The 19,591-nt window shown below is 35.6% G+C and overlaps 2 protein-coding genes across 2 annotated transcripts; both read right to left on the reverse strand.

The window, feature by feature from the left end:
- Positions 1-1,593: 1,593 nt before the first annotated feature.
- LOC104711799 (protein SMAX1-LIKE 3) lies at positions 1,594-5,104 on the reverse strand. The gene is made up of 3 exons (XM_087453348.1): positions 3,634-5,104; positions 3,068-3,269; positions 1,594-2,979 (listed from the first exon to the last, which is right to left on the reverse strand). The coding sequence occupies exons 1-3, from the start codon at positions 4,776-4,778 to the stop codon at positions 1,873-1,875; spliced, it is 2,454 nt and encodes an 817-aa protein (XP_087309474.1). The 5' UTR covers positions 4,779-5,104; the 3' UTR covers positions 1,594-1,872.
- A 9,225-nt stretch (positions 5,105-14,329) lies between these two features.
- Positions 14,330-16,198, reverse strand: LOC104791505 (putative aspartyl protease At4g16563). Its single transcript, XM_010517413.3, has one exon. The coding sequence runs from the start codon at positions 15,897-15,899 to the stop codon at positions 14,481-14,483; it is 1,419 nt and encodes a 472-aa protein (XP_010515715.2). The 5' UTR covers positions 15,900-16,198; the 3' UTR covers positions 14,330-14,480.
- Between the last annotated feature and the right edge of the window lie 3,393 nt (positions 16,199-19,591).

A 19,591-nucleotide genomic window follows, 5' to 3' on the forward strand; every position in this document is an offset into this window, starting at 1 on the left:
TTATGAATATAGCGCTTCTTAACATCGAATACATGTTAACCACGAGGTGGTGGGCTAATGGTTCTAGTCTTGGTGGAAGAGTCGCCCTATTGGTCTAGGCCAGAGATCGATTCTCCCCAAGCGCAGAATTGTTCAGCCTTTCCTGCAGAGAGATTAGTCTCGAATCTCTGCATAGGTTTAGGGATTTATTCTCTGGTTAACAAAAAAAAAAAAAAAAATCAAATACATGTTTTTTTTCATTGAATGTAAATTTTAATTAAACAAAAGAACTATTTTTAGTTTTTTACAATGAATGAGACCTTAAAAGTGAGACAATTTAGGGTTTAGAAAAAACATATTGAAACCAACAAATCGAAATATTCTTTGATAAGGTTATGCAGGACATAAACAAATAATATATGAATATTGTTCAAAGTAACCACTCTTTTTCCACCCTACTCCACAACATACCCTAGCGGAAAAAGCTTTTATCTTATTTAAAACCCACATTTTTTTGTACATAAAAATCAAAGCAAAGCACCAACATTGTGAAAGGAGAATCATTCACAAAAGTGATCCACACATATTCTAAGCCCTGATCCGGGGGATGTACTGTGTACATACATCAATAATACCTAAAACTTGTGAGATTGAAATGAAAACTTAAACTCGAAAAGGCAAAAGAGAAATAGAAAAAAGCAGTATAAGATTCTAAGGTGGTGGCTTCTTCCTTTCTCTGGGGAGAAAAGAAAAGAAAAGATGAAATGAAACAGAGAGGCAATAAAGTTTGTTGAGATCTTTAATATCAATCGAGCTGTCTAGGATTCTAAAGGAAACAATGACCAAATTTGTATGCTTTATCTTTAGACAGATAAAATGTTAACTATGGTTTGTCTAGTTTATATTCCGCCGGTTTCATATTAGACGATGGTTTAGTTAAATGTGTACTTATTAAAATATTTTAAACCAATCAAATATCTCTATTCTGTATTTGACGATCATAAGAACAAATGGATAAGTAAGTAATATTGGTTCTGATATCAACTACTTGTAAGTTGTAATGAAACAAATCAAATATTATCAGAAGTGCTATAATTGGCATGGCTAATGACAGTTTTCGTAAAAAGATAATAAGAGTAAAATTGTTTTATGATAAATGTAATTGAGTATTAGGTAAATACTGCACGGCATGTTCTTTCTTCTAGCTTAAGCGTTCTTTCTTCTAACTTAAGTATGTAGTCTAACTTCTTTTTGTAATAACTATTGTGAAGCAAACCAATTTTTTATATTCCTTTTATCAAATCAAACTTTCGATTTATTATAATGTTTTAAACCATGAATATATTATGTTTGGAAATTTTCAGTTTTTTTTTTTTGGAATATTCCTCATTTAGAATTTATTTAAGTATAGATGAATGGTTAAACCAGTGTGAACAAGTCATGTTTCTGTATTTTTTTCTTTTTCATTAAATCAAAATTATTTTGTATTATATGAACACCAAAATAAGTCAATTGATGTATCAACAAATTATTTTTATAACACTTGTATTAGCTCAATTCATCTTATATATATATTTTTTTTTCTTTTTTGTTTTCCAGCCATTTTCCGTCACATTTTCTTCAACATAAATTACCATTTACGACCATAATATGATAATTTTACATCGCGAAAGGAGAAAAAAAGATGAAAAGGAAAAAACTCAATTTTTTTCGACCCCCATATGGTCATATCCTTCTAGAAAGGCCCTAAGCCAAATTGAAAAAAAAAAAAAAAAAAAAAAAATCTACAACTACACGTTTAACGCAAAGTATTGTCCCAGCCCAATGAAAGAGAAGTCCGTAAGAGAAGAAACAAATAACGCTGACGATAAACCATGCATGCATGCATGATTGTTATTTTGATGAACACTTGAAATGAAACCGTGCATCCACCGCTTCGAGTAAGCCAATCTCATCACATGATTCTTCTTCACAAACGTCATCGTCAAGAGATAGGTTGAGATCGAGTGCGACACAAGTAGCAATGTTCTTATCCTCAGATTGTTCTGAACCGTCTGATTTCTTATTAACAGGAGGAGAACAAACTCTTGATCTTGAACTAAATCTTTCACAGCTCAAGATCACGATGGCGTCTCTAAGTGAAACTTCTTCACCACTTGAATTACGAACTCTTCCTCTCGCGATAGCTCTCTTGAAACCCACTTGAGACAAATAGTCAGCTTGTTCTATATCTTCCACTAAGAACACTCTGTTTGGATCAAACGACACGGCTTCAGAGAACCTTTCTATGTAACTCCAGCTTTGTTCATCTCTCGACCTCTTGTTCCTCAAATCTTCTGCGGCATCCGATCTTGTTGAAGAGAAACTGCTTAAGCAGATTGAGACGAAGCTGTCTTGAGACCCGAACACGAGTTTGGCCAATTCTCTAGCGATCTTTTCTTTGGCATCTACATCAAGACCTTGGAAGAACATCCATGTCTCTTCTTTTATATCATCGTTTCCGTTCATCTTCCTCGTATTTGACCCTGACCTGCATTTCAATATTGTTTTCGCTAACTCCGGGACTATATCCTTTTGCCACGGTACCTTACTCTCCAAGGCATCACATAGAGTTGCTAGGTTTTCTGCATTCATCTCTTTAAACCTAGAAGAGGCATGTTCCACCTCCATTGCATCGCCCGAAGAGGCTGCAGAGTTGATTGTTGAATTAGGATTCGAACAGACAAGCTCTGTTTTCTGCTCGCTGTCATGTTCTGGAATGAAGAGTCTTAAGTGAGATGTCTCAGGGACCACGGAATGATGACGATGCGTGTTTGTCTCGATCACGGGCCAATCACCGTTGGTTTGAAGATGATGATGCATAGTACTAGAAGGTTGAATGGAACCAGAAAAGGAAGAAGTAGGAGAAGAGAGTGAGAGTGTTTTTAGACATGGTCTCTTGTGGATTGAATCGCAGATTGAGTTCCACTTCACCACAAGTTCCTTGATAGACTCTGAATCCTACCAAGTCCAAAAATCAAAACTTAGACGCTATACATGTAAATGGAAATGAGAATGTGAAATTGATTCTATGTTTTATTCAACTTACAGTGTTGCTATTTTGATTCTCCTTCTTGTACTGCTGAAGCCACGCGGGTAAAGCTGCAGTGGTTACATTGCTATTGCTATTGCTGCACTTTAAGAATCGAGCTTCCACCTCAAACTTGACAGAACATTCCTCACAGAAACTGAGTTGATCCGATGGCTGCAGCTGGAGAGTCACGTTCTCTGACTTCTTGACTTCAACCTCACTGATTTGAAAGAAAAAATTATGATTAATTGCTTAATTAAGGAGTGTTAAACTTGATTTAGTCTTTGAACTAAAATGAAGTAACTTTTTTAGCATTTTCTCCAAAAAAAAATTAAGAAAAAGCTTATGATAAAAATATATAATATAATAGAGAAAAAGGTAGGAAAAGATGCACGTTGGTTCACCGCTCTTTTAGATGATCACCAAATAAAAGCAAAAACACTATAGGTAAAATTGTCCTTTTCGAAAAAAGAGACAAAATAGTTAGAACATATCCAACAAAAATATTAAAAATAAATAAATGACGAGATTTGTTGATTGCACATTATTTGACTATTTCAAAAGGAGAAGAAGACTTTTGTTACCTATCGGAGACGAGACTCAAACGGAGGCTACTACTACTACTAGTTGCCGGAATAGTAAGACTAGTGAGACACCAGAGGGACTCAAGCGAGGGTTGACCAGACTTGCATCTTACGTAAGTCTGTGAAGTCGCTAGACCCATCAACCAAAACCTCCCGTGATCTCCCATGACTAACCCACGAGCCAACTTCCCAATCTCCATTATCATATGCTCTACAACACCGTAGTTGCTGTTATTGTTATATACCGAAGAACCTCTGGTTCTTGACTCTACGAACCAGTTTAGATCTCCCAGATTTAGAATCACTCCTTTCCCTACACAGCTTCTCACGAGTGTCTCTAGCTCCTCTAGCTTATGTTCCACATCGGCTCTACTCGGTTGTCCGAACGATGAGAACGATAAAGTTATAAACTTTACGTCTTTTAAAGCCTCGGGCACGTCTTTTTTGTCGACTTTTTCCATCACCGATCTCACAACTCCGTCGACAGTAGCTAAACACTCTCCCACGATCACGAAATTTCTTCTCTTTTTGTCGACTAGACTGTTGATAACGTTCATGACATCCTCGTTCCTGACAGAAGTTAACAGCTTTCCCTCTTTAGGTTTACTAGAGGAAGTTGTTTTCGAGCAAATCTCTAAAGAAACAGCTTGTTCGACCTTGCTTTTCACTTGAGGACTCGAGAAACCAGCTTCTCTCATCACTCTACTTACGCTAGGATCATCGAGGATGGATATGATGAGCTGCTCCACCTCGATCTTGACAGCTAAAATTGGTTGCTGCTGGCTCTCGATGGATCCACGTCGCTGGTGAGCCTGTGCGCGTTTGAAAGCTGCACCAAGAGCGTTAGAGATAGAAGGGAAAGGGGAAGTTGGAACTCCTAACATAGGACTCCCAGTGGAGGTCGGGAGGCGGTTTAGAGCCACGTTGAAGCAGAGCTCAAGGGCTCGGCATTGAAGAGGGTGAGTGTGAGATTGGAGACAAGCTGTTCTAAGTAATCCCGTGGGAGCAGAGAGCATGGTACTTGCCACATGGAGAGGTGTGACCTGAGCATGTCCTCTCCGTCTAGCCAACCCCATGGCTTGTTTCACCACGTTTGCAGCATCCGGTGTGAGCGCTTGCTCCACCGTGCATCCTCCAGCTCTCATAGTAACAAAAAACCCTAAAGGAACACAAGGTGGGGGTAGTACTAGATAGTACTGCGAAGTAAAACTTCTACGAGAAAGGCTTCAAGGGTCTAGGCTTCATGCCATTTATCTTGGACAACAGAAACACCCAAAGCAGAAGGATCTATGCACTGTCTCTGTATGGAAGGTGGGACTAAGTCTTAACCTAAGAGCAGAGTAAGGATAGATAGAGAGCGAGGGAGAGAGAGAGAGAGAAAGAATGAAAAGGGCTTGGTCTTCAAATATATGAGGAGGGAGAAGGAGGAAATGTGTATGCTTTTCTTGTGAGAGAGGCAAAATTTTGGGGGGTGTTTTTGAGGGTCCAAAGTGGATTTTGTAGTGCAAAGTGGAATGCATGTGATGACAAAGCAGTATCAAAAGGCAAAGGTAACTCAGCTTTGCCAATATATTCTTTTCTTTCTCAAATTTCACAAAAATAAAGATGTAATGGGTACTGCAGCTAAGTGGGTCTCTCTCTTTTCTGCAAAGTGTATCACTTATTTAGAAAAGAACCTAATTAAAGAAGCAAATCATCATTCACTTATATAATATTTATGTAATAATTAATAGCCTCATCAGGAACATTTATAGAAAAATTTGGGATATTAATCGCTCTCCCTTTCTAGCACCTTGAGGCTACCTACTAGCCAAGTCCCAACACTTTTTCTGTTTTTCAGACAACAGTCTCTTACTCTAGATCCAGATAAGTAAGCTAAACTCAAGACGCACATGTAAGTAAGTAAGCAACAATCTAGGAGCCACAGAAAACATAGTAATGAACAGATTATTTTTTCCAATGTAGAAAATATATATATTTATAGCCAACTATGTCTTAACAAATCTAAGAATATTTTTAGTTTTACTCAAGTTAACATATTGTAATAAGTGCTAACATGAAAATACTTATGATTATAATGAATAGAAATCCTATCTCATTTTCAATACATAAAATTCAGTTCCAAAAGATAACCACAAATCATTGGCTTGACCGGTATCAAAGACTAGTAACCAATTTTATTGTAAACGAAAAATGTTGAAGAGTACGTTTCCCCAGCCAACTTAGGAGCACATAGAATGATTTTGAAAATCAGACATGTAATGTAAATTTCCTAAATGGAAAACATGTACAGAGAAGGATCACTAGCTTGGTCTTTGTATCATTTTTGAATTTTGGCATGGTATTTGGAAACTCAACCCCCTAAAAGTATCAAAACACTAAAAAGCAAATCAAACCATCTGACCCATCACAGACACTATATATATGCATCATTCACTTTCCTTTCAATACTTTCATAAAAGTGTGTAGCTTTTGGACCATATATCTCATTTTTAAAACGAGAGAGAAGAAGAAACGAAGGTGTTTCGAACAAGGAAAAGATTAAAAAGAAAGCGCATAAGGCAGTCTCTTGGTGGGGACAGTCTTTGATTGTATCTGCTATCAACACGACCAATCATTTTCAAGTGCCTAATGAAATCAGAGTTTCAGATCAGTAACAGGAACTCAAACCAATCATAATAAAAGAAAATGAGTTATTCAAGAACAAGAACACACAAGATATATACTGTCTTTCTATTCATACAAAACACAAATATTTATTCATAGAAGCAGTACTGTGCATAAATTATTTTTAAATTGCAACATAAGAGATAACAAAAGTTTGATTCTCATACCACTAACGAACATCTCAAGCCATGTATATATATATTTTGTTTTAACTTGGTAACACTAGATATATATATATATATACGCACACAAAGGTAAACAGATGCAGATGCCTGTTGTTAAATCTTTGAAGAATCCATTGAGAAAATCACAAAGCCATTATATTTCAATGAAAGTCCCATAATGAAAACAGTGATTAAGGAATATGCTACAGTCAGTGAACATAAAGAAATGATTCCGCGTATGGATTATTCAAACGTGAGATCATTGCAGTAATTGGTACAAGGAGCTTTACCTATTAGACTTCTTCTTTGATGAAAACATATCTATCTCTCTCTCTCACATGAAGCATGCCACTGCATAGAAAGAAGAGAAAAATGCACCACCGTTCAACTTGCCTAGGAATCTTCAATAAGATTTATACACTTTGATAAGAGAATCATATAAGCTATATTCCCACTACAGATATGTATGGCTTAAAAGACACATTTATTAGTTAACAAATGATCTCTTCTTGTGGTGAATTGACGAATAGAAAATAAAAATTACAATATCCTCTCACAAGAAACAAGAAATCTTCCTTTCATTCCCCAATCATCTTTTTTCAGCTTTTTACTTGTTTTTATGTAAGCCTTCACCTGAAAGCCACTATTCTCTGCAACAGGTACTATTACACTCACTTACTCACCCAATGCTTCTACAAAAGAAGCTAAAGTATCATTTACCCATGCATATATGTATCAACTCAAAATGGGGTAAATATGAGAATGTTGTGCCATGAAACAAAGAGAGAAATGATCTTATAATCATTATATTAAGGAAAAGCATATGCATTTTTTGGTCAAAGAAGTCCAAGTTATGACCCAAAAGACTATATAGAAATATCATGAACATAAGGTCACCATTTACAAGAGAGCTTTATTCTTCTATTTATCATGAATGCTAATAGGACACTTAATATTCAGCACGTTAATGTATCAGAACACATAGATCAATACCAGGGAATACATTAGGTTTCTAAATGCCCTTGGTTGATATTACGGGTCTTCATGAGGTTACTCCAAGTAGATCACATATATGTGCATACATGCTTAGTTACAAAGGATTTGTGGGACCAAAGAGGAAAGTTGTGAGAATAAACACAAACTCACAAACTGTTTCTTCCTCGCTGTCTGCATTTGAGACAGAAAAAAAAAAAAAAAGGAAAGGAGCTTTAATTTGTTTATTAGCTTAGACCCAAAAGAGATCCAAAGTGAGACCAAAAATCATTTGAACGCAAAAGCGTTCTTGAATGATGAGAGCCAAGGAATATATATGGTTGCTTCAGGCACACCCAATCAAAAACCCTTTTCTCCTTTAAATAAAATTAGCAAACTTTTTTTGCCCTAACTAAGATTCAACCTCTACCACAAAAGAAAAATCCATTTGCATAAACCAGTCCTTTCAAGAAAGTGTACATGACCAAAACAGTCAAATGTGAATGCTTTAACAAGGATCAGACCCCAAATGATTCTAAAGCGCTTGCGTTTACGAGAAGAACAGAATGTGAAATCAACCCATCTCTCCAGCCCACTTGCTAAAGTTTTAGCAAATGTAGACATCAACTTTTGAAGAGTTTAGCCTTTTACTCACACAGAATATTTTGCATCAGATTTTTAAAATTACTTACTGAGTAGAATTTGCTTGTTTCACATTAAACTGAAACTAGCGTGTAAGATCAAACAGCAAAATTTGAAAACAAATACAAACTCGCTAATTGTTTCTTTCATGCATTACGCGTTTATTAGTGGAAAAAGAAAAGAAATGGCTTTGTCTAAACCCCAAAAGACACACAAAGGTGAGACCAAAATCATTTGAATGCAAAAGTGTTTTGAACGAAAGAAAGCAAAGGAATATAGATGGTTTCTTCTGGCACACCCAATCAAAACTTTTCTCCTCTAATTAATCAAAATCAACTAACTTTGTTTGGTTCGACAGAAACATCCAGCTTCTGTCACAAAATAAAGAAGGGAAAGTCATTTGTGTAAACCTACCCTTTCAAGAAAGTGTGTGACGAGGATGGTCAAAATGTGAACACTTTAACCAAGACCAGACCCCAGATGATTCTAAAGCACTTATGTTCGCAAGAAAGATACATCGGAAATCCTAAGAGAGTCTCTCCATCCCACTTTATAAACGTTTGAGTTAATGTAATATCAGCTTTTGAATGAATTTGGCCTTATACAAAATGTTTTGCACCAGAATATCTTAAGAAAAAAAGTAAGGTACATATTGCTTGTCTTGAGTTAAAGTGAGAAACTGGTTTTAAATCTTGCATGAATTTTAAAACTCATACGTGGTTTTTCTGTGTCTTTTCTGCATGACTTTGCCCAGTGGTTTCTATCAAATCAAACCCTTTTCCAGGCGTTTTCATGAGAACACATACAATAGAAGAGTGCGTCTAGAATTCTTTAAAATAATACTAAAATAAGGCACTCTTATCATAAAATCAAGTATATAGAAAACCAATATATATATGGGATTATCTACTCAAAAGGGACTCCAATTTGGTTTCTAGCTCTAATTCAAAATAAGCATCTTTATTCTCCTGGGTGTGGCCATGTGGGGGAAAAAAAGAATAGAAGTAGCAAAGAGAAAGAGAGATATATGGGAATAGTTTAAGGCATAATTCTCCTTTGGATGGCGCCTAACTTTAAGAAAGAAAGAGATAAACTTCAAAGATTAAAGGAGGAATGGAGAAAAGTTGTCCTAACTTTGACATGACAGCCTTCTTAATCTAATGTTCTGACCTTTATTCACAACATGTTTCTTTATTCACAAAACTATTTCTTTGCCTTGCATAACAACATGACTTATTGATCCCACAATCTAAAAAAAAAAGGTTCGTTTTGTTTCAAATATATTTCAGTGTTCCTTTAAGAATCTAAAACTGTGGGATATATTCTTCATCACTTGTTCCCTAGATTTTCCAAGGGTTTTAATCTTAGCAGCGCCGCACAAGTATCAGATCATATCATATCATTGGATAAATATGTGAATCCATATAATGTCGAAGAGATCTAGCGTATGCAGTGAGCATCCGTCTGGAATTTGAATTTCATGGGCCACCTATCCTCTCGAAGATATAACTCACTATGCAAACAAGTATATTCACAAATCATACCAAAATTTGTTCTAAAAAAATAAAAGCCCCCAACAAAAATCAAAAACAGCTTGGTTACTACTTACTTGTAACAAAATAAAATTACTACAAGTCAAGTTCTGTAGTATATATCGTACTAGCTAACAATGATGAACATACCAAACATCAAAACAAAAATTTCTAATTATTTGCTAGAATCATTATGAACACTGTGGATTCAGGCTCGTCTCGAGCTAGACAGCGTGCACATTTGATCTAACCACATACAAACAGCTAAAGATCTCAATATTGAACCAATCAAGTAAGTGGCATGAGCTTAAAAACTAACTTAAATTGTGAGGTAACTAAGCAAACTGAGAACAAGCCCCATGAACAAATGCAATCTCAAAAGCCCAATAAAAAAAAAATTAGGATCATTGCATAATTCATGTTTTTTTTTTGTTACGGAATCCCAAAACCGACAATGTTCAGAGGAGAACCGTAGGGTTTGTAATTATTAAATTTGCTACTAATAAAATAATTAAAAAAATTGAGAAGAAATACTTGAGAAGCGAGAGAAGGCTGTTGATGAACCTTGTAAGTAAGTAAATGCCGGAGAAATGCGCCGGCGACGATTTGATCTGATCAGAAAGACGAAACCCTTGCTCGACCGTTTCGCTTGTATGATCCTTCGCGTCCGCGCCCGTCAAGCTTTGGGCTTGTTTGGTTAAATTTAAACATAAGGGATGAAGCCCACAAGTTAAGGCCCATTAACGGTATAAAGACAGCTTCCAGATAAAACTTTCTAGTTTGCTTTTATGGGGATCATTATTTTCCTTTTTGCGATTGATTATTATAATATCAACACCTCCTGCTATTTAATTCAAAACATATTTACAAAATTAATGTATTGTATCTTATAAAATTGCACGATGCTTACATGCATAAAATATGGTTTGTAATATCTGAAAAAAGGATTTTAAAATAAAAATGTGCTCCGAACCTTTTTTTATATATATAGATAGATACAGGTTTGTAGGATTATGAGTTCCAAAGTAAAAAACAGCTTGTTATCCGATACTTGATCTTTATATAAATTAAAAATGTGGCCTTTCGATTATTTTGTTCTTAATCAAAATTTATAGGTTAGTGGTTTGGTGTACTAGTGTGTATATCTATCAATATCATCTTGTTGAATTTAAAAATTTTAAATGTATGCATATGCAAGTGAGTAAATGGAAAGATAATATAGATTGAAGATGCTGCACTTTTTTGTTAGAAATTATGAACTTTTATTTATGGCAGATTTATGAAAATGGTCATGGTCTGTAAGCTTATCTTCTATTTCTTTGGACCAGCAGTTTTCAGATTGAAGGAGATCCATCCAGCTGCATTTTGGCTAATAGTGTGTCCCACTTTTTTTTTTTAGTCGGTCGGCCGCAACTAAGTGCAATGGTTACATTACTCCAAATGTAATCTTCTTAATCACATTCATTACACTTGTTGACAATGAAAAACAAAATAAAGTCACATTGGTTCATTCATTACACTGACCAAACAAAAATTACACTGATCGCGCGCGCCAGAACAATGAAACCAATCGGAACCTCATTAATTAGGTTTGGTCTTTACAAAATATCTTAATCTATGGACTTTTCGTGAGCTGGCATGGCATGGCATGATTAGGATATAGGAAGGTGCCATTGCTTTACAATATTTGACAAAAGAATAAGAAAAAGTAATGTTTTATTCGTGCATTGCTTATTGCCTCCTTTTACAATTCTCCAATTTTTCATTAAACCGAACATTTTGTGAACCGATTCTACTATATAGTTGCCTGAATTGTCATCAAAAACAATTTGTGAAAATGGGTTATAAATTCCAAGCTTTTTTTTTTTTTTTCGACTGAATGATTCATATATTAAGCTTCTGGAAGTATTTACAAGGTACAGAGCCCTTAGTTAGTATATCTCCAAAAAATAAGGATCTTAAACAATCAACACAGCTAAAACAAGAGAATTCAAAAAGACATTACTAAGGAGTAATGAGACTCTCTTGAGTGAAAAGCTCATGCAACCACCGTGGGTGCCCAGCTGCTATATATGATTGTAACTGATCCTCTTTTGTAACGCTTTGAGCAATCAAGAATGCTCTTGTGTTAGCGCTTCTATCCTCTTTTTGTATTTTCCAAAAAAGTAACAGTTGTAAAGCCAAAAGCAAAGTTTCAGAGTGGAATTTAAAAGATGGCCAAGCTTCTGGTCTTTGTATGGCCTGCATCAAGTATGTAGCCTCAACTGCTAATATAACTAGCTTAATCTTAAGGCTTCTAAGACTTTCGAGTACCCATAGCCAACATTCCAATTCCGTTTCCAGTTTTGTATCCATTCTACTAAAAGCTTTCCTAGAATGGAGCAGAACCGTACATTTGTAATTTCTGAGAACCTAGGACGCTCCTCCGAGCTTTTTATCTCTATTCCAGGAGAAGACGAAGTTGCATTTAAGCCATGATCTATCCGGTGATCTCCAGGGAGGTTTTGAGATTTTTCCATGATAGATTTCTCGTTGAACCTCTTCCCTGTGCTAGGAACCATTGCGCCGAGTCTTCCTTTATCTTCTCTATCATTTGAGGGATCATAAAGGCCCGACCTTCAAAAACTAAATTGTTGCGGTTTTTCCAAAGATTCCAAAGGATCCAAGGGATTGTACGCCTCACATTTCCTTCGCTTGTGGCCTTCTTTGCTAGCATCAACACAAAGTACAGGTTTTGATAGAGAGAGTTTTCAAGAAAACCCGATTCTGGAGAGGGTATATCAGAGAGAGCCCAAACCTGTCGAGCTACAGGACAGATGAATAACAAATGATTTAACGATTCTCCCTCCATTCCGCAAATTTGGCATCTTGAGTCTATGTGTATCCCCCTGGTCATAAGTCTTTCGGCCACTGGGAGTGCTCCGCTTAGTGCCTTCCAAATGAAGATTTTGAGTTTGGTTGGAGCTAAAGAATCCCAGATCTTCTCCTTTATACTATTTAGCGAAGGCTGCCAAGAGGTCTCTTGGATAAGCTCATCATGACGCTCCTGAGCTGCTAGCCAATATACTGAGCAAACCGAGTATTCACCACTCTTGTTGTGTTGCCAACAATAATAATCCGGGGAAGACACCACATGCTTGAGTTTGCGAATTAAGGCAATATCCCTCGGAAAGAAATGTTCATGCAGGGCATTAAGGTTCCACCCTTTGGTTAACGGATCTATAAGACTTTTCACCTTGAGCTCCAGATCGACAAGGATATTCTTCATTAGGGGGGCTCTCATTTGACCATCCAATAGCCATTGTCCTGTCCAGACATTTGTAGAAGCTCCATTCCCAATACAAAATCGCAAGCCTTTGATTAACAATTCTCTACCAAACAGAATACTCCACCAAGCAAAAAAGGGTCTAGGTCTGAGAGGGGCGTTGAGAAAGTGGTCCTCAGCGAAGTATCTGCTCTTCATGAAAAGGGAGAAGAGACTATTCGGTTGGTGAAGGAGTCTCCAAGCCTGCTTCGCCAACAAAGCTTGATTGAAAACTTCAATGTCTTTAAAACCCATACCACCTTGATCCTTGGAAAGACATAGCTTATTCCAAGAAACCCAATGAATCTTCTTTTGGTTCTCCATATTACTCCACGAGAAATCAGACATGGCACTTGAGAGAGTTGAGCAGGTGGACTTAGGCAGTTTAAAACAGGACATAGCATAAATTGGCATTGCCATCGCCACTGATTTAATCAAAATCTCTTTCCTTTCTTGAGATAGTGATCTAGCAAACCAACCAGAGAATTTGTTCTTCATTCTTTCATGGATGTAGGCTAGCATATCTGCTTTGGAGCCACTAAAACATTCTGGTAAGCCTAAGTATGATCCTGCTCCCCCTTCATTGGGAATGTTCAATTTGAATTTGATCAAATCTTTGGCTCTCTCCTCAACCTTTGCTCCGAAGGTGATAGAAGATTTAGCCAGGTTGATAGTTTGACCAATAGCTCGACCATAACTCTGCAGAATCTGTTGAAGTGCTTCACAATGGTTTTCTTCTGCCCGACAAACAAAGAGGTTGTCATCTGCAAATAATAAATGATGGATCGAGGGCCCATCCAAAGTGAATTGAAGATTTGAAATTCGACCTTCAAGCGCTGTTTTATTCAGGAGATGAGTTAAACCTTCAGTGCATAAATCGAAGAGGAAAGGAGAAAGGGGTCCCCTTTTGGCAGTCTTCTTTTTGGAGTTATCATCCCAAATGCTTAACCATTTATTAAAACGGAATATAAAACTGTGGTGACACACATCATAACCCAGCTTATCCATCTTTGATGGAATCCTATCGCCATTAGCAGAGCTTTTAATAGCTCCACTCCATTCTATCAAAAGCTGACATCTCTGTTTTGATAGCCATGAAATGTTTTGAAGTTGGTTCATGCATCCTCACACTGTGAACAATGTCATGCGCAATGATAAATTCCAAGCTACTAATTCCTGTTTTATTCGAACTTTATTAAATGGACTAAAAAGGTTTTACTTTTGGACCTTTAGTATACGTGGATATGTACTAACAATGTTTTGTTTCACAAGAATAAAATTTATAAAAAACAATACCATTATATAATTAGTGAATAAATTAGTGGTTGTTTCGTTATTTTTGATCAATAGACATCGACGTGTGCAATCATCACTGTTATTTGATAATAATGTCTAGCGTCGACAATTTTAGCATATGAAAAAAAACAGTTAAATTTTATTTTTACTTCTCTTACATATTTTTGTCACAATTTATAAACATTTAAACACCCTCTATTTTTTTTTCGGAAAAAAAAACATAAAAATTGATCTTCATCAAGTAAAATTTCCAAATTTACCCCTGGAATCTCAAGGGCTACACCTCTTCTTGGCGAACCCAAACCTGTCATTTTCCAAATCGTATTCAACTAAATAGTTCTGCTGCTGGAAACTCCCCAGTATAATCGCCGGACCAGTCCCGCCGGAGGGATTCACAGTGTTATCGGAAACCACCGTGAGACAAACAGTATCAGTGCTCCCAACGAACGTGAAAAAATTAGCTAACGGCAACTCCATCTTTGCTCCACCTTTAAACACAAAAATCAGCTCCGGGATCTCCACGTCTCCTTTCCCGGCGATGTTAAAACACGGTCCGATTCCGGTGACCTTCTCCACGTCTTTCTCGCGGGTGTAGTTCGACAACTGCGCCGCGAATTCTTCGGCGACGAGGCTAAACACGGGTCGCTCCATGAACGTGAATGTGGATCCGGAATCAACGATGGATCCTCCGTTACCGTTTGTTGCCGGCACGAGAAACTTGTACGGGATCTTCACCTGCTTCTTCCCGACGTAGATTCGCCGGAGATTGAGGTAGTAGTACCCGAGAAACGCTGCGTTTGAGACTTTGGGGTTTTTCCGAAACGGCGTGTAGCTAAGACCCGGGGTTTTCGACCCGGAGTTATGACCCGACCCGGCATCGAGATCAAGATCCGTGGTTACGTTGGTATCGTCGTACCGGCGAGAAACCAAACAGTGAGAGAATCTTTTGAGTTTCATCTGAGAAGGAAGCGACTCGGGTCCTCGTCCAAACCCGGCGATACCAGCGGGTTGTCGGGTCGAGAGAATTGAGCATCCGACTACGAAATTGGGTACGGTTAGATCCGGGATATCAAGTGTTTCGGATAATAAAACTCCAGCCGTTGATCCTAATCCGTATTGGAGAATGTACGGCGGACAAGGGACGGTGCAGTTTCGGGTATTCGGGTCACATCCTGGGCATTTAAGATTGGCTCCGAATAGAAACTGGCATTTCCGATTCTGACACCCGATGATTCGGGAAGAGGAAGAGTTCTTGGGGAAAAATCTAGGGATTCGGGTCGGATCCAAACCCGAGAAGTTGCAGCCGGAGCAGAGGTACCTCGAGGTACAAGGGAACCAAACGAGACTGCTTCCGGTATCGAAAACGAACGGGATTGCTTGAGACGGCGTGCCGAAGCTCAGGGAGACCGAGTAGCCGCCGTAGCTTTTCGCAGAAAGTGGGGATTTCACGACGGTTGCGGCGGAGGCTGTGGAAGCGGAGGAGAGAGCGTCTTCGTCGGGTTTAACGGATGTGCCATGTTTGAGCTTATATGCTCTAGCTATCGATGAGTCGGCGAGGCGGCGGAGAGAGAGGTAAGGATCTTTAGGAAGTGAGTGGTCGGAGTGGGAGAAGGGAGAGAGAGGTAATTTGACGGCGGAGACGATGGAGAGGAAGAAGATAAGGAACAAGAAGAAGAGAGGAGAAGACATTGTTTGTGTTTTGCGTTTTGTGTTTTGGGGGTTTGATGGCTTATGGGTTAAGTAAGTAAAGAAGGAGAAAGAAGAAGACAAAGAAGTGGAAAGTGGAGAGAATCATGTTCGATCTCTGTGACTTTCTTCTTCCTTCCTTTTTTTTTTTTATAAAAAAAAAAATGTTTTAGAATTAATTCAAAGTTGATTATATATTATGTGTCTTGTTTTTACAATAAGTACGTGGAAATGTATTTTTGTATCGTAAGTACGTGGAAATGTATTTTTGTATCGTCGACATTATACGTCTCTGTATACGTAGATATGAATCAGAGCCAGCCAGGACATATTTGTATTTATAGAAAAATGCCTATGGTATGGAATTTTGTGAATGTATGTGTGTTGATTAATGATATTCCCTGTACAATTAATTATTGAAATCCAAATTCTAATTATAGAACTAATAATGCTAAAGTTGCATGCACATATCGTTGATTTTTTTAAATAAATATACAGCACAAAGAAAATGAAAGAACAGTGGGAAATCACAATAGAGACACTCTTTTTTCAATTAATTGGGGTTGGATTGATAGGCCATGTGATCGCTCAAGTGGCTCCTAAACCCATTTACAATATCATGTGATGCATATTTATTAATGCATTCCTTCTCTAACCAATTTACACGTTGCTCTAATTAAATCCATTTATCTGGTTTTTATTCTAATTTGGAATGAGGTCCAAACTTTATTACTTTAAATTAAATTCATAAAGTAGAAAAAAAATCAACAACTTTTGTCACCAATTTAACTAATTACGTGTTTTTCTCCATATTTACACAAGTACACAACTACATAAAGATCCAGATTATTTGTGATTCGTAATATACTCAATGTTCTTGTTTTTTCTTATGTGATTTTTGCGTATAGATTGATATAAAACTTGAATAGAAAAATAAATCGTAACATGAACTTCGACTTTACAAAATCGATTGACCAAATAAAAGCATAGATACAATAGGTGTGAGTAATCGACCACATGTATATTTGTTGACCCTTATAAACTATGTGACCTTTACACTTTCAAAAGTGGCAAACAGTTATAAAACAAACATTTTTAATGGCTTTCCTTTCAAACATTTTTAGTGACTTATTAATGCACATAGTAAAACAGATAACCATACTGATGAAAGAGGAGCAATAAAAGTCAATAATTATATTTAACGCAAAATAACGTTTTGACAACTATGAACTTGCAGTGATTTTGCGACTACGATCCATTCAATATATTTTATACAGCAGCAGCGAAATATATATATATAGTCGCAGAAAAAAAATTGACACAAAAAGGTTTTCTGTTCATTACATATTGCAGAAACACAATGTAAGTATAAAGTGGTAAATTTGAGTAAGCAGATCAAGCCAAATAATATATAGTTTTACAAATATGAACGAACATGTACCAACACGATATAGTCAACTGAATTTTTTAATATTTTTTTTTAACTTCTTATTATTATGTTGAATGGACCAGCAACTATGGCACTACAGTCGGGTAAAACTACAAAAATCAGAAACGCAGAAAAAGAAATAAAAAAAAAAGTGAGAACAGAGAAACAAAGAGAGAATTAACCCATTATACATTAAGGTGATCAGTTATATATGTGAACAAAGAAATCAATTAGCAAAGCCCATTGAAAAAATGGTTGTATATACGATAATGAAAAGTGATATTACTACATCAGAAAATTAATCATGATGATACTTTTATAAGAGTATATATACAAATAAAAACTACACACAGATGCTTCAACTAAAGCAGTGATGTAGGTTACATCTGGAAGATGGTGAGCGAGAGCTTTCCTAGTTAGGCTCAACGGCTCAACCAATGATTTTTCGGAAGGGTTTAACAGTTCTTTTTTATTATTTTGATTAGGAGTTGTGTTGTTCTTTTACTCTTAAAATATGTCTTTGGAATTGCTGTTCTATTGGATATGGGGTTTTTATTTCACAGTAAAGCTATCTCAAGGGTTTTTCTAGCGTGCGATATGTATAGTAAGAATAAATAAAAATGATTTTAAAGATAGGTTTTTCTTTGAAATCAACCACTTTTATGAACCCTTCAAAATAACGTTCGTCATTCGAAGAATCAATGAATTTTGAAGTTTCCGTCAAGTAGCATTTTGATTGTTTCTATTATATATTCATTAAGGACAATACAAAAAAACTTTTCCAAATGACTTTTGTTTTACCAAAAAGAACTAGAATCTGACCCATACTACAGCGTGGGAAATATTTACAGATACATTAATCTGTTGAATTAGAATATAGCTAATTAAGATGAATCCTATATTTATTTGGATTGGATAAAATAGTAAAACGTAAAAGGTAATAAATTGGTAATAAAATGAGTTTTGATTAAAAAAATAACCTGAAAATAATAATAAAACATTATCACTATAAATTATTTAATTAAATATCGGTCATTAGTGTATTAGTTGTGATAAGATAACCTGAAAACAATAAAATAAAAAAGATTTCAGTATAAATTTTAATTCAGTCTGATACTCATAATTTTCATCATAATTAGGTATTTTAATGAAATTGTATACATAAACATGAGTTTGATATAATTACAAATTTTTTATGTTCCTGTAAAATAAAAGAAAAACATTAATATACATGATAATAATATTGAATTAAAAAATTCTTACAAACACATATATCTTGTTGATAAAAGCTAGATGAATTAAACAAATAACTATCAAAAGTGATTGGAAAAATAGCATGCAAATCCTATTTAATAGGTAAGAAAAGCATATTATTACCTTAAGAGAAGCGGTTTGTTCTGTACACACCTGAAAAAATTATAAGATGAAAGAGATTAGCTACGCTTATATGTACTAAACAATGAGAATAGTAAATCACTCAATGAAAATTCAAAATAACAAACATAGAAATCATGAATTCTACTATAATATATAGATGAACAACCATAAGAACAAAAAATGAGAAAAAGATAATCTGAAAATGCAAATGATTTATTCTCTGTTAATCATTATCATAAATTAGGTGTAATAAGATCATATATATTAAGATTTTTTTGATAAGATCACAATTTTATTATAAAAAAAACTAAGAAATTAATTCAAAACTAAAGATAATTTGATTTGTACGGTAACAACATTAAAGGATTTTTATAAATTTTGGATAGTAGTTATTTTTTAATTAATTTCGTTTATTTAAAAGTAATTACTGTTTAAAATTTTGGCTATATATCCATACCTAAACCCAACTAATGAATCCCCTATATAATTAACGACATTAGCTAAGGAAATAGTTACATTGATTGACAAGTTTAAATATTCAGTATTTACATTGATTACCAAGTTTAAATATTTATTATAGGAAACTCGAATATTCATGGTAAAGTTTATTTCCTAATATTACGTTTCGCATAATTAATCGCGTGTAAATTGGGATATTACGAAAACTGAAATTAATCACATAGTTACCTAAAAATATGGAAATAATTTTTAGAAATCCACAGTTTTAGAAACATGATAATATTTAATGCTACATATATATATATATATATATATATCTAGTAGATATCCAATAAATTCGGATAATCCATATGCTAAATATCCTATTTCTGATTTCGGATTTGTTAGCAAAATTGACTCGATCCGATTACAGTTTTGTACTTCTCTTTTA

This window comes from Camelina sativa, chromosome 6 (assembly GCF_030686135.1).
Source record: "Camelina sativa cultivar CO46 ecotype springtype chromosome 6, ASM3068613v1".
Classification (NCBI taxonomy): domain Eukaryota; kingdom Viridiplantae; phylum Streptophyta; class Magnoliopsida; order Brassicales; family Brassicaceae; genus Camelina; species Camelina sativa.

Coding starts and splice junctions, on each gene's coding strand:
- LOC104711799 (XM_087453348.1), bottom strand. CDS start 4,778: ATGAGAGCTGGAGGATGCACGGTGGAGCAAGCGCTCACACCGGATGCT. Junction 3,270..3,633: donor TTGAGTCTCGTCTCCGATAG/GTAACAAAAGTC, acceptor CTTTCAAATCAG/TGAGGTTGAAGTCAAGAAGT. Junction 2,980..3,067: donor AGAATCAAAATAGCAACACT/GTAAGTTGAATA, acceptor TGGACTTGGTAG/GATTCAGAGTCTATCAAGGA.
- LOC104791505 (XM_010517413.3), bottom strand. CDS start 15,899: ATGTCTTCTCCTCTCTTCTTCTTGTTCCTTATCTTCTTCCTCTCCATC.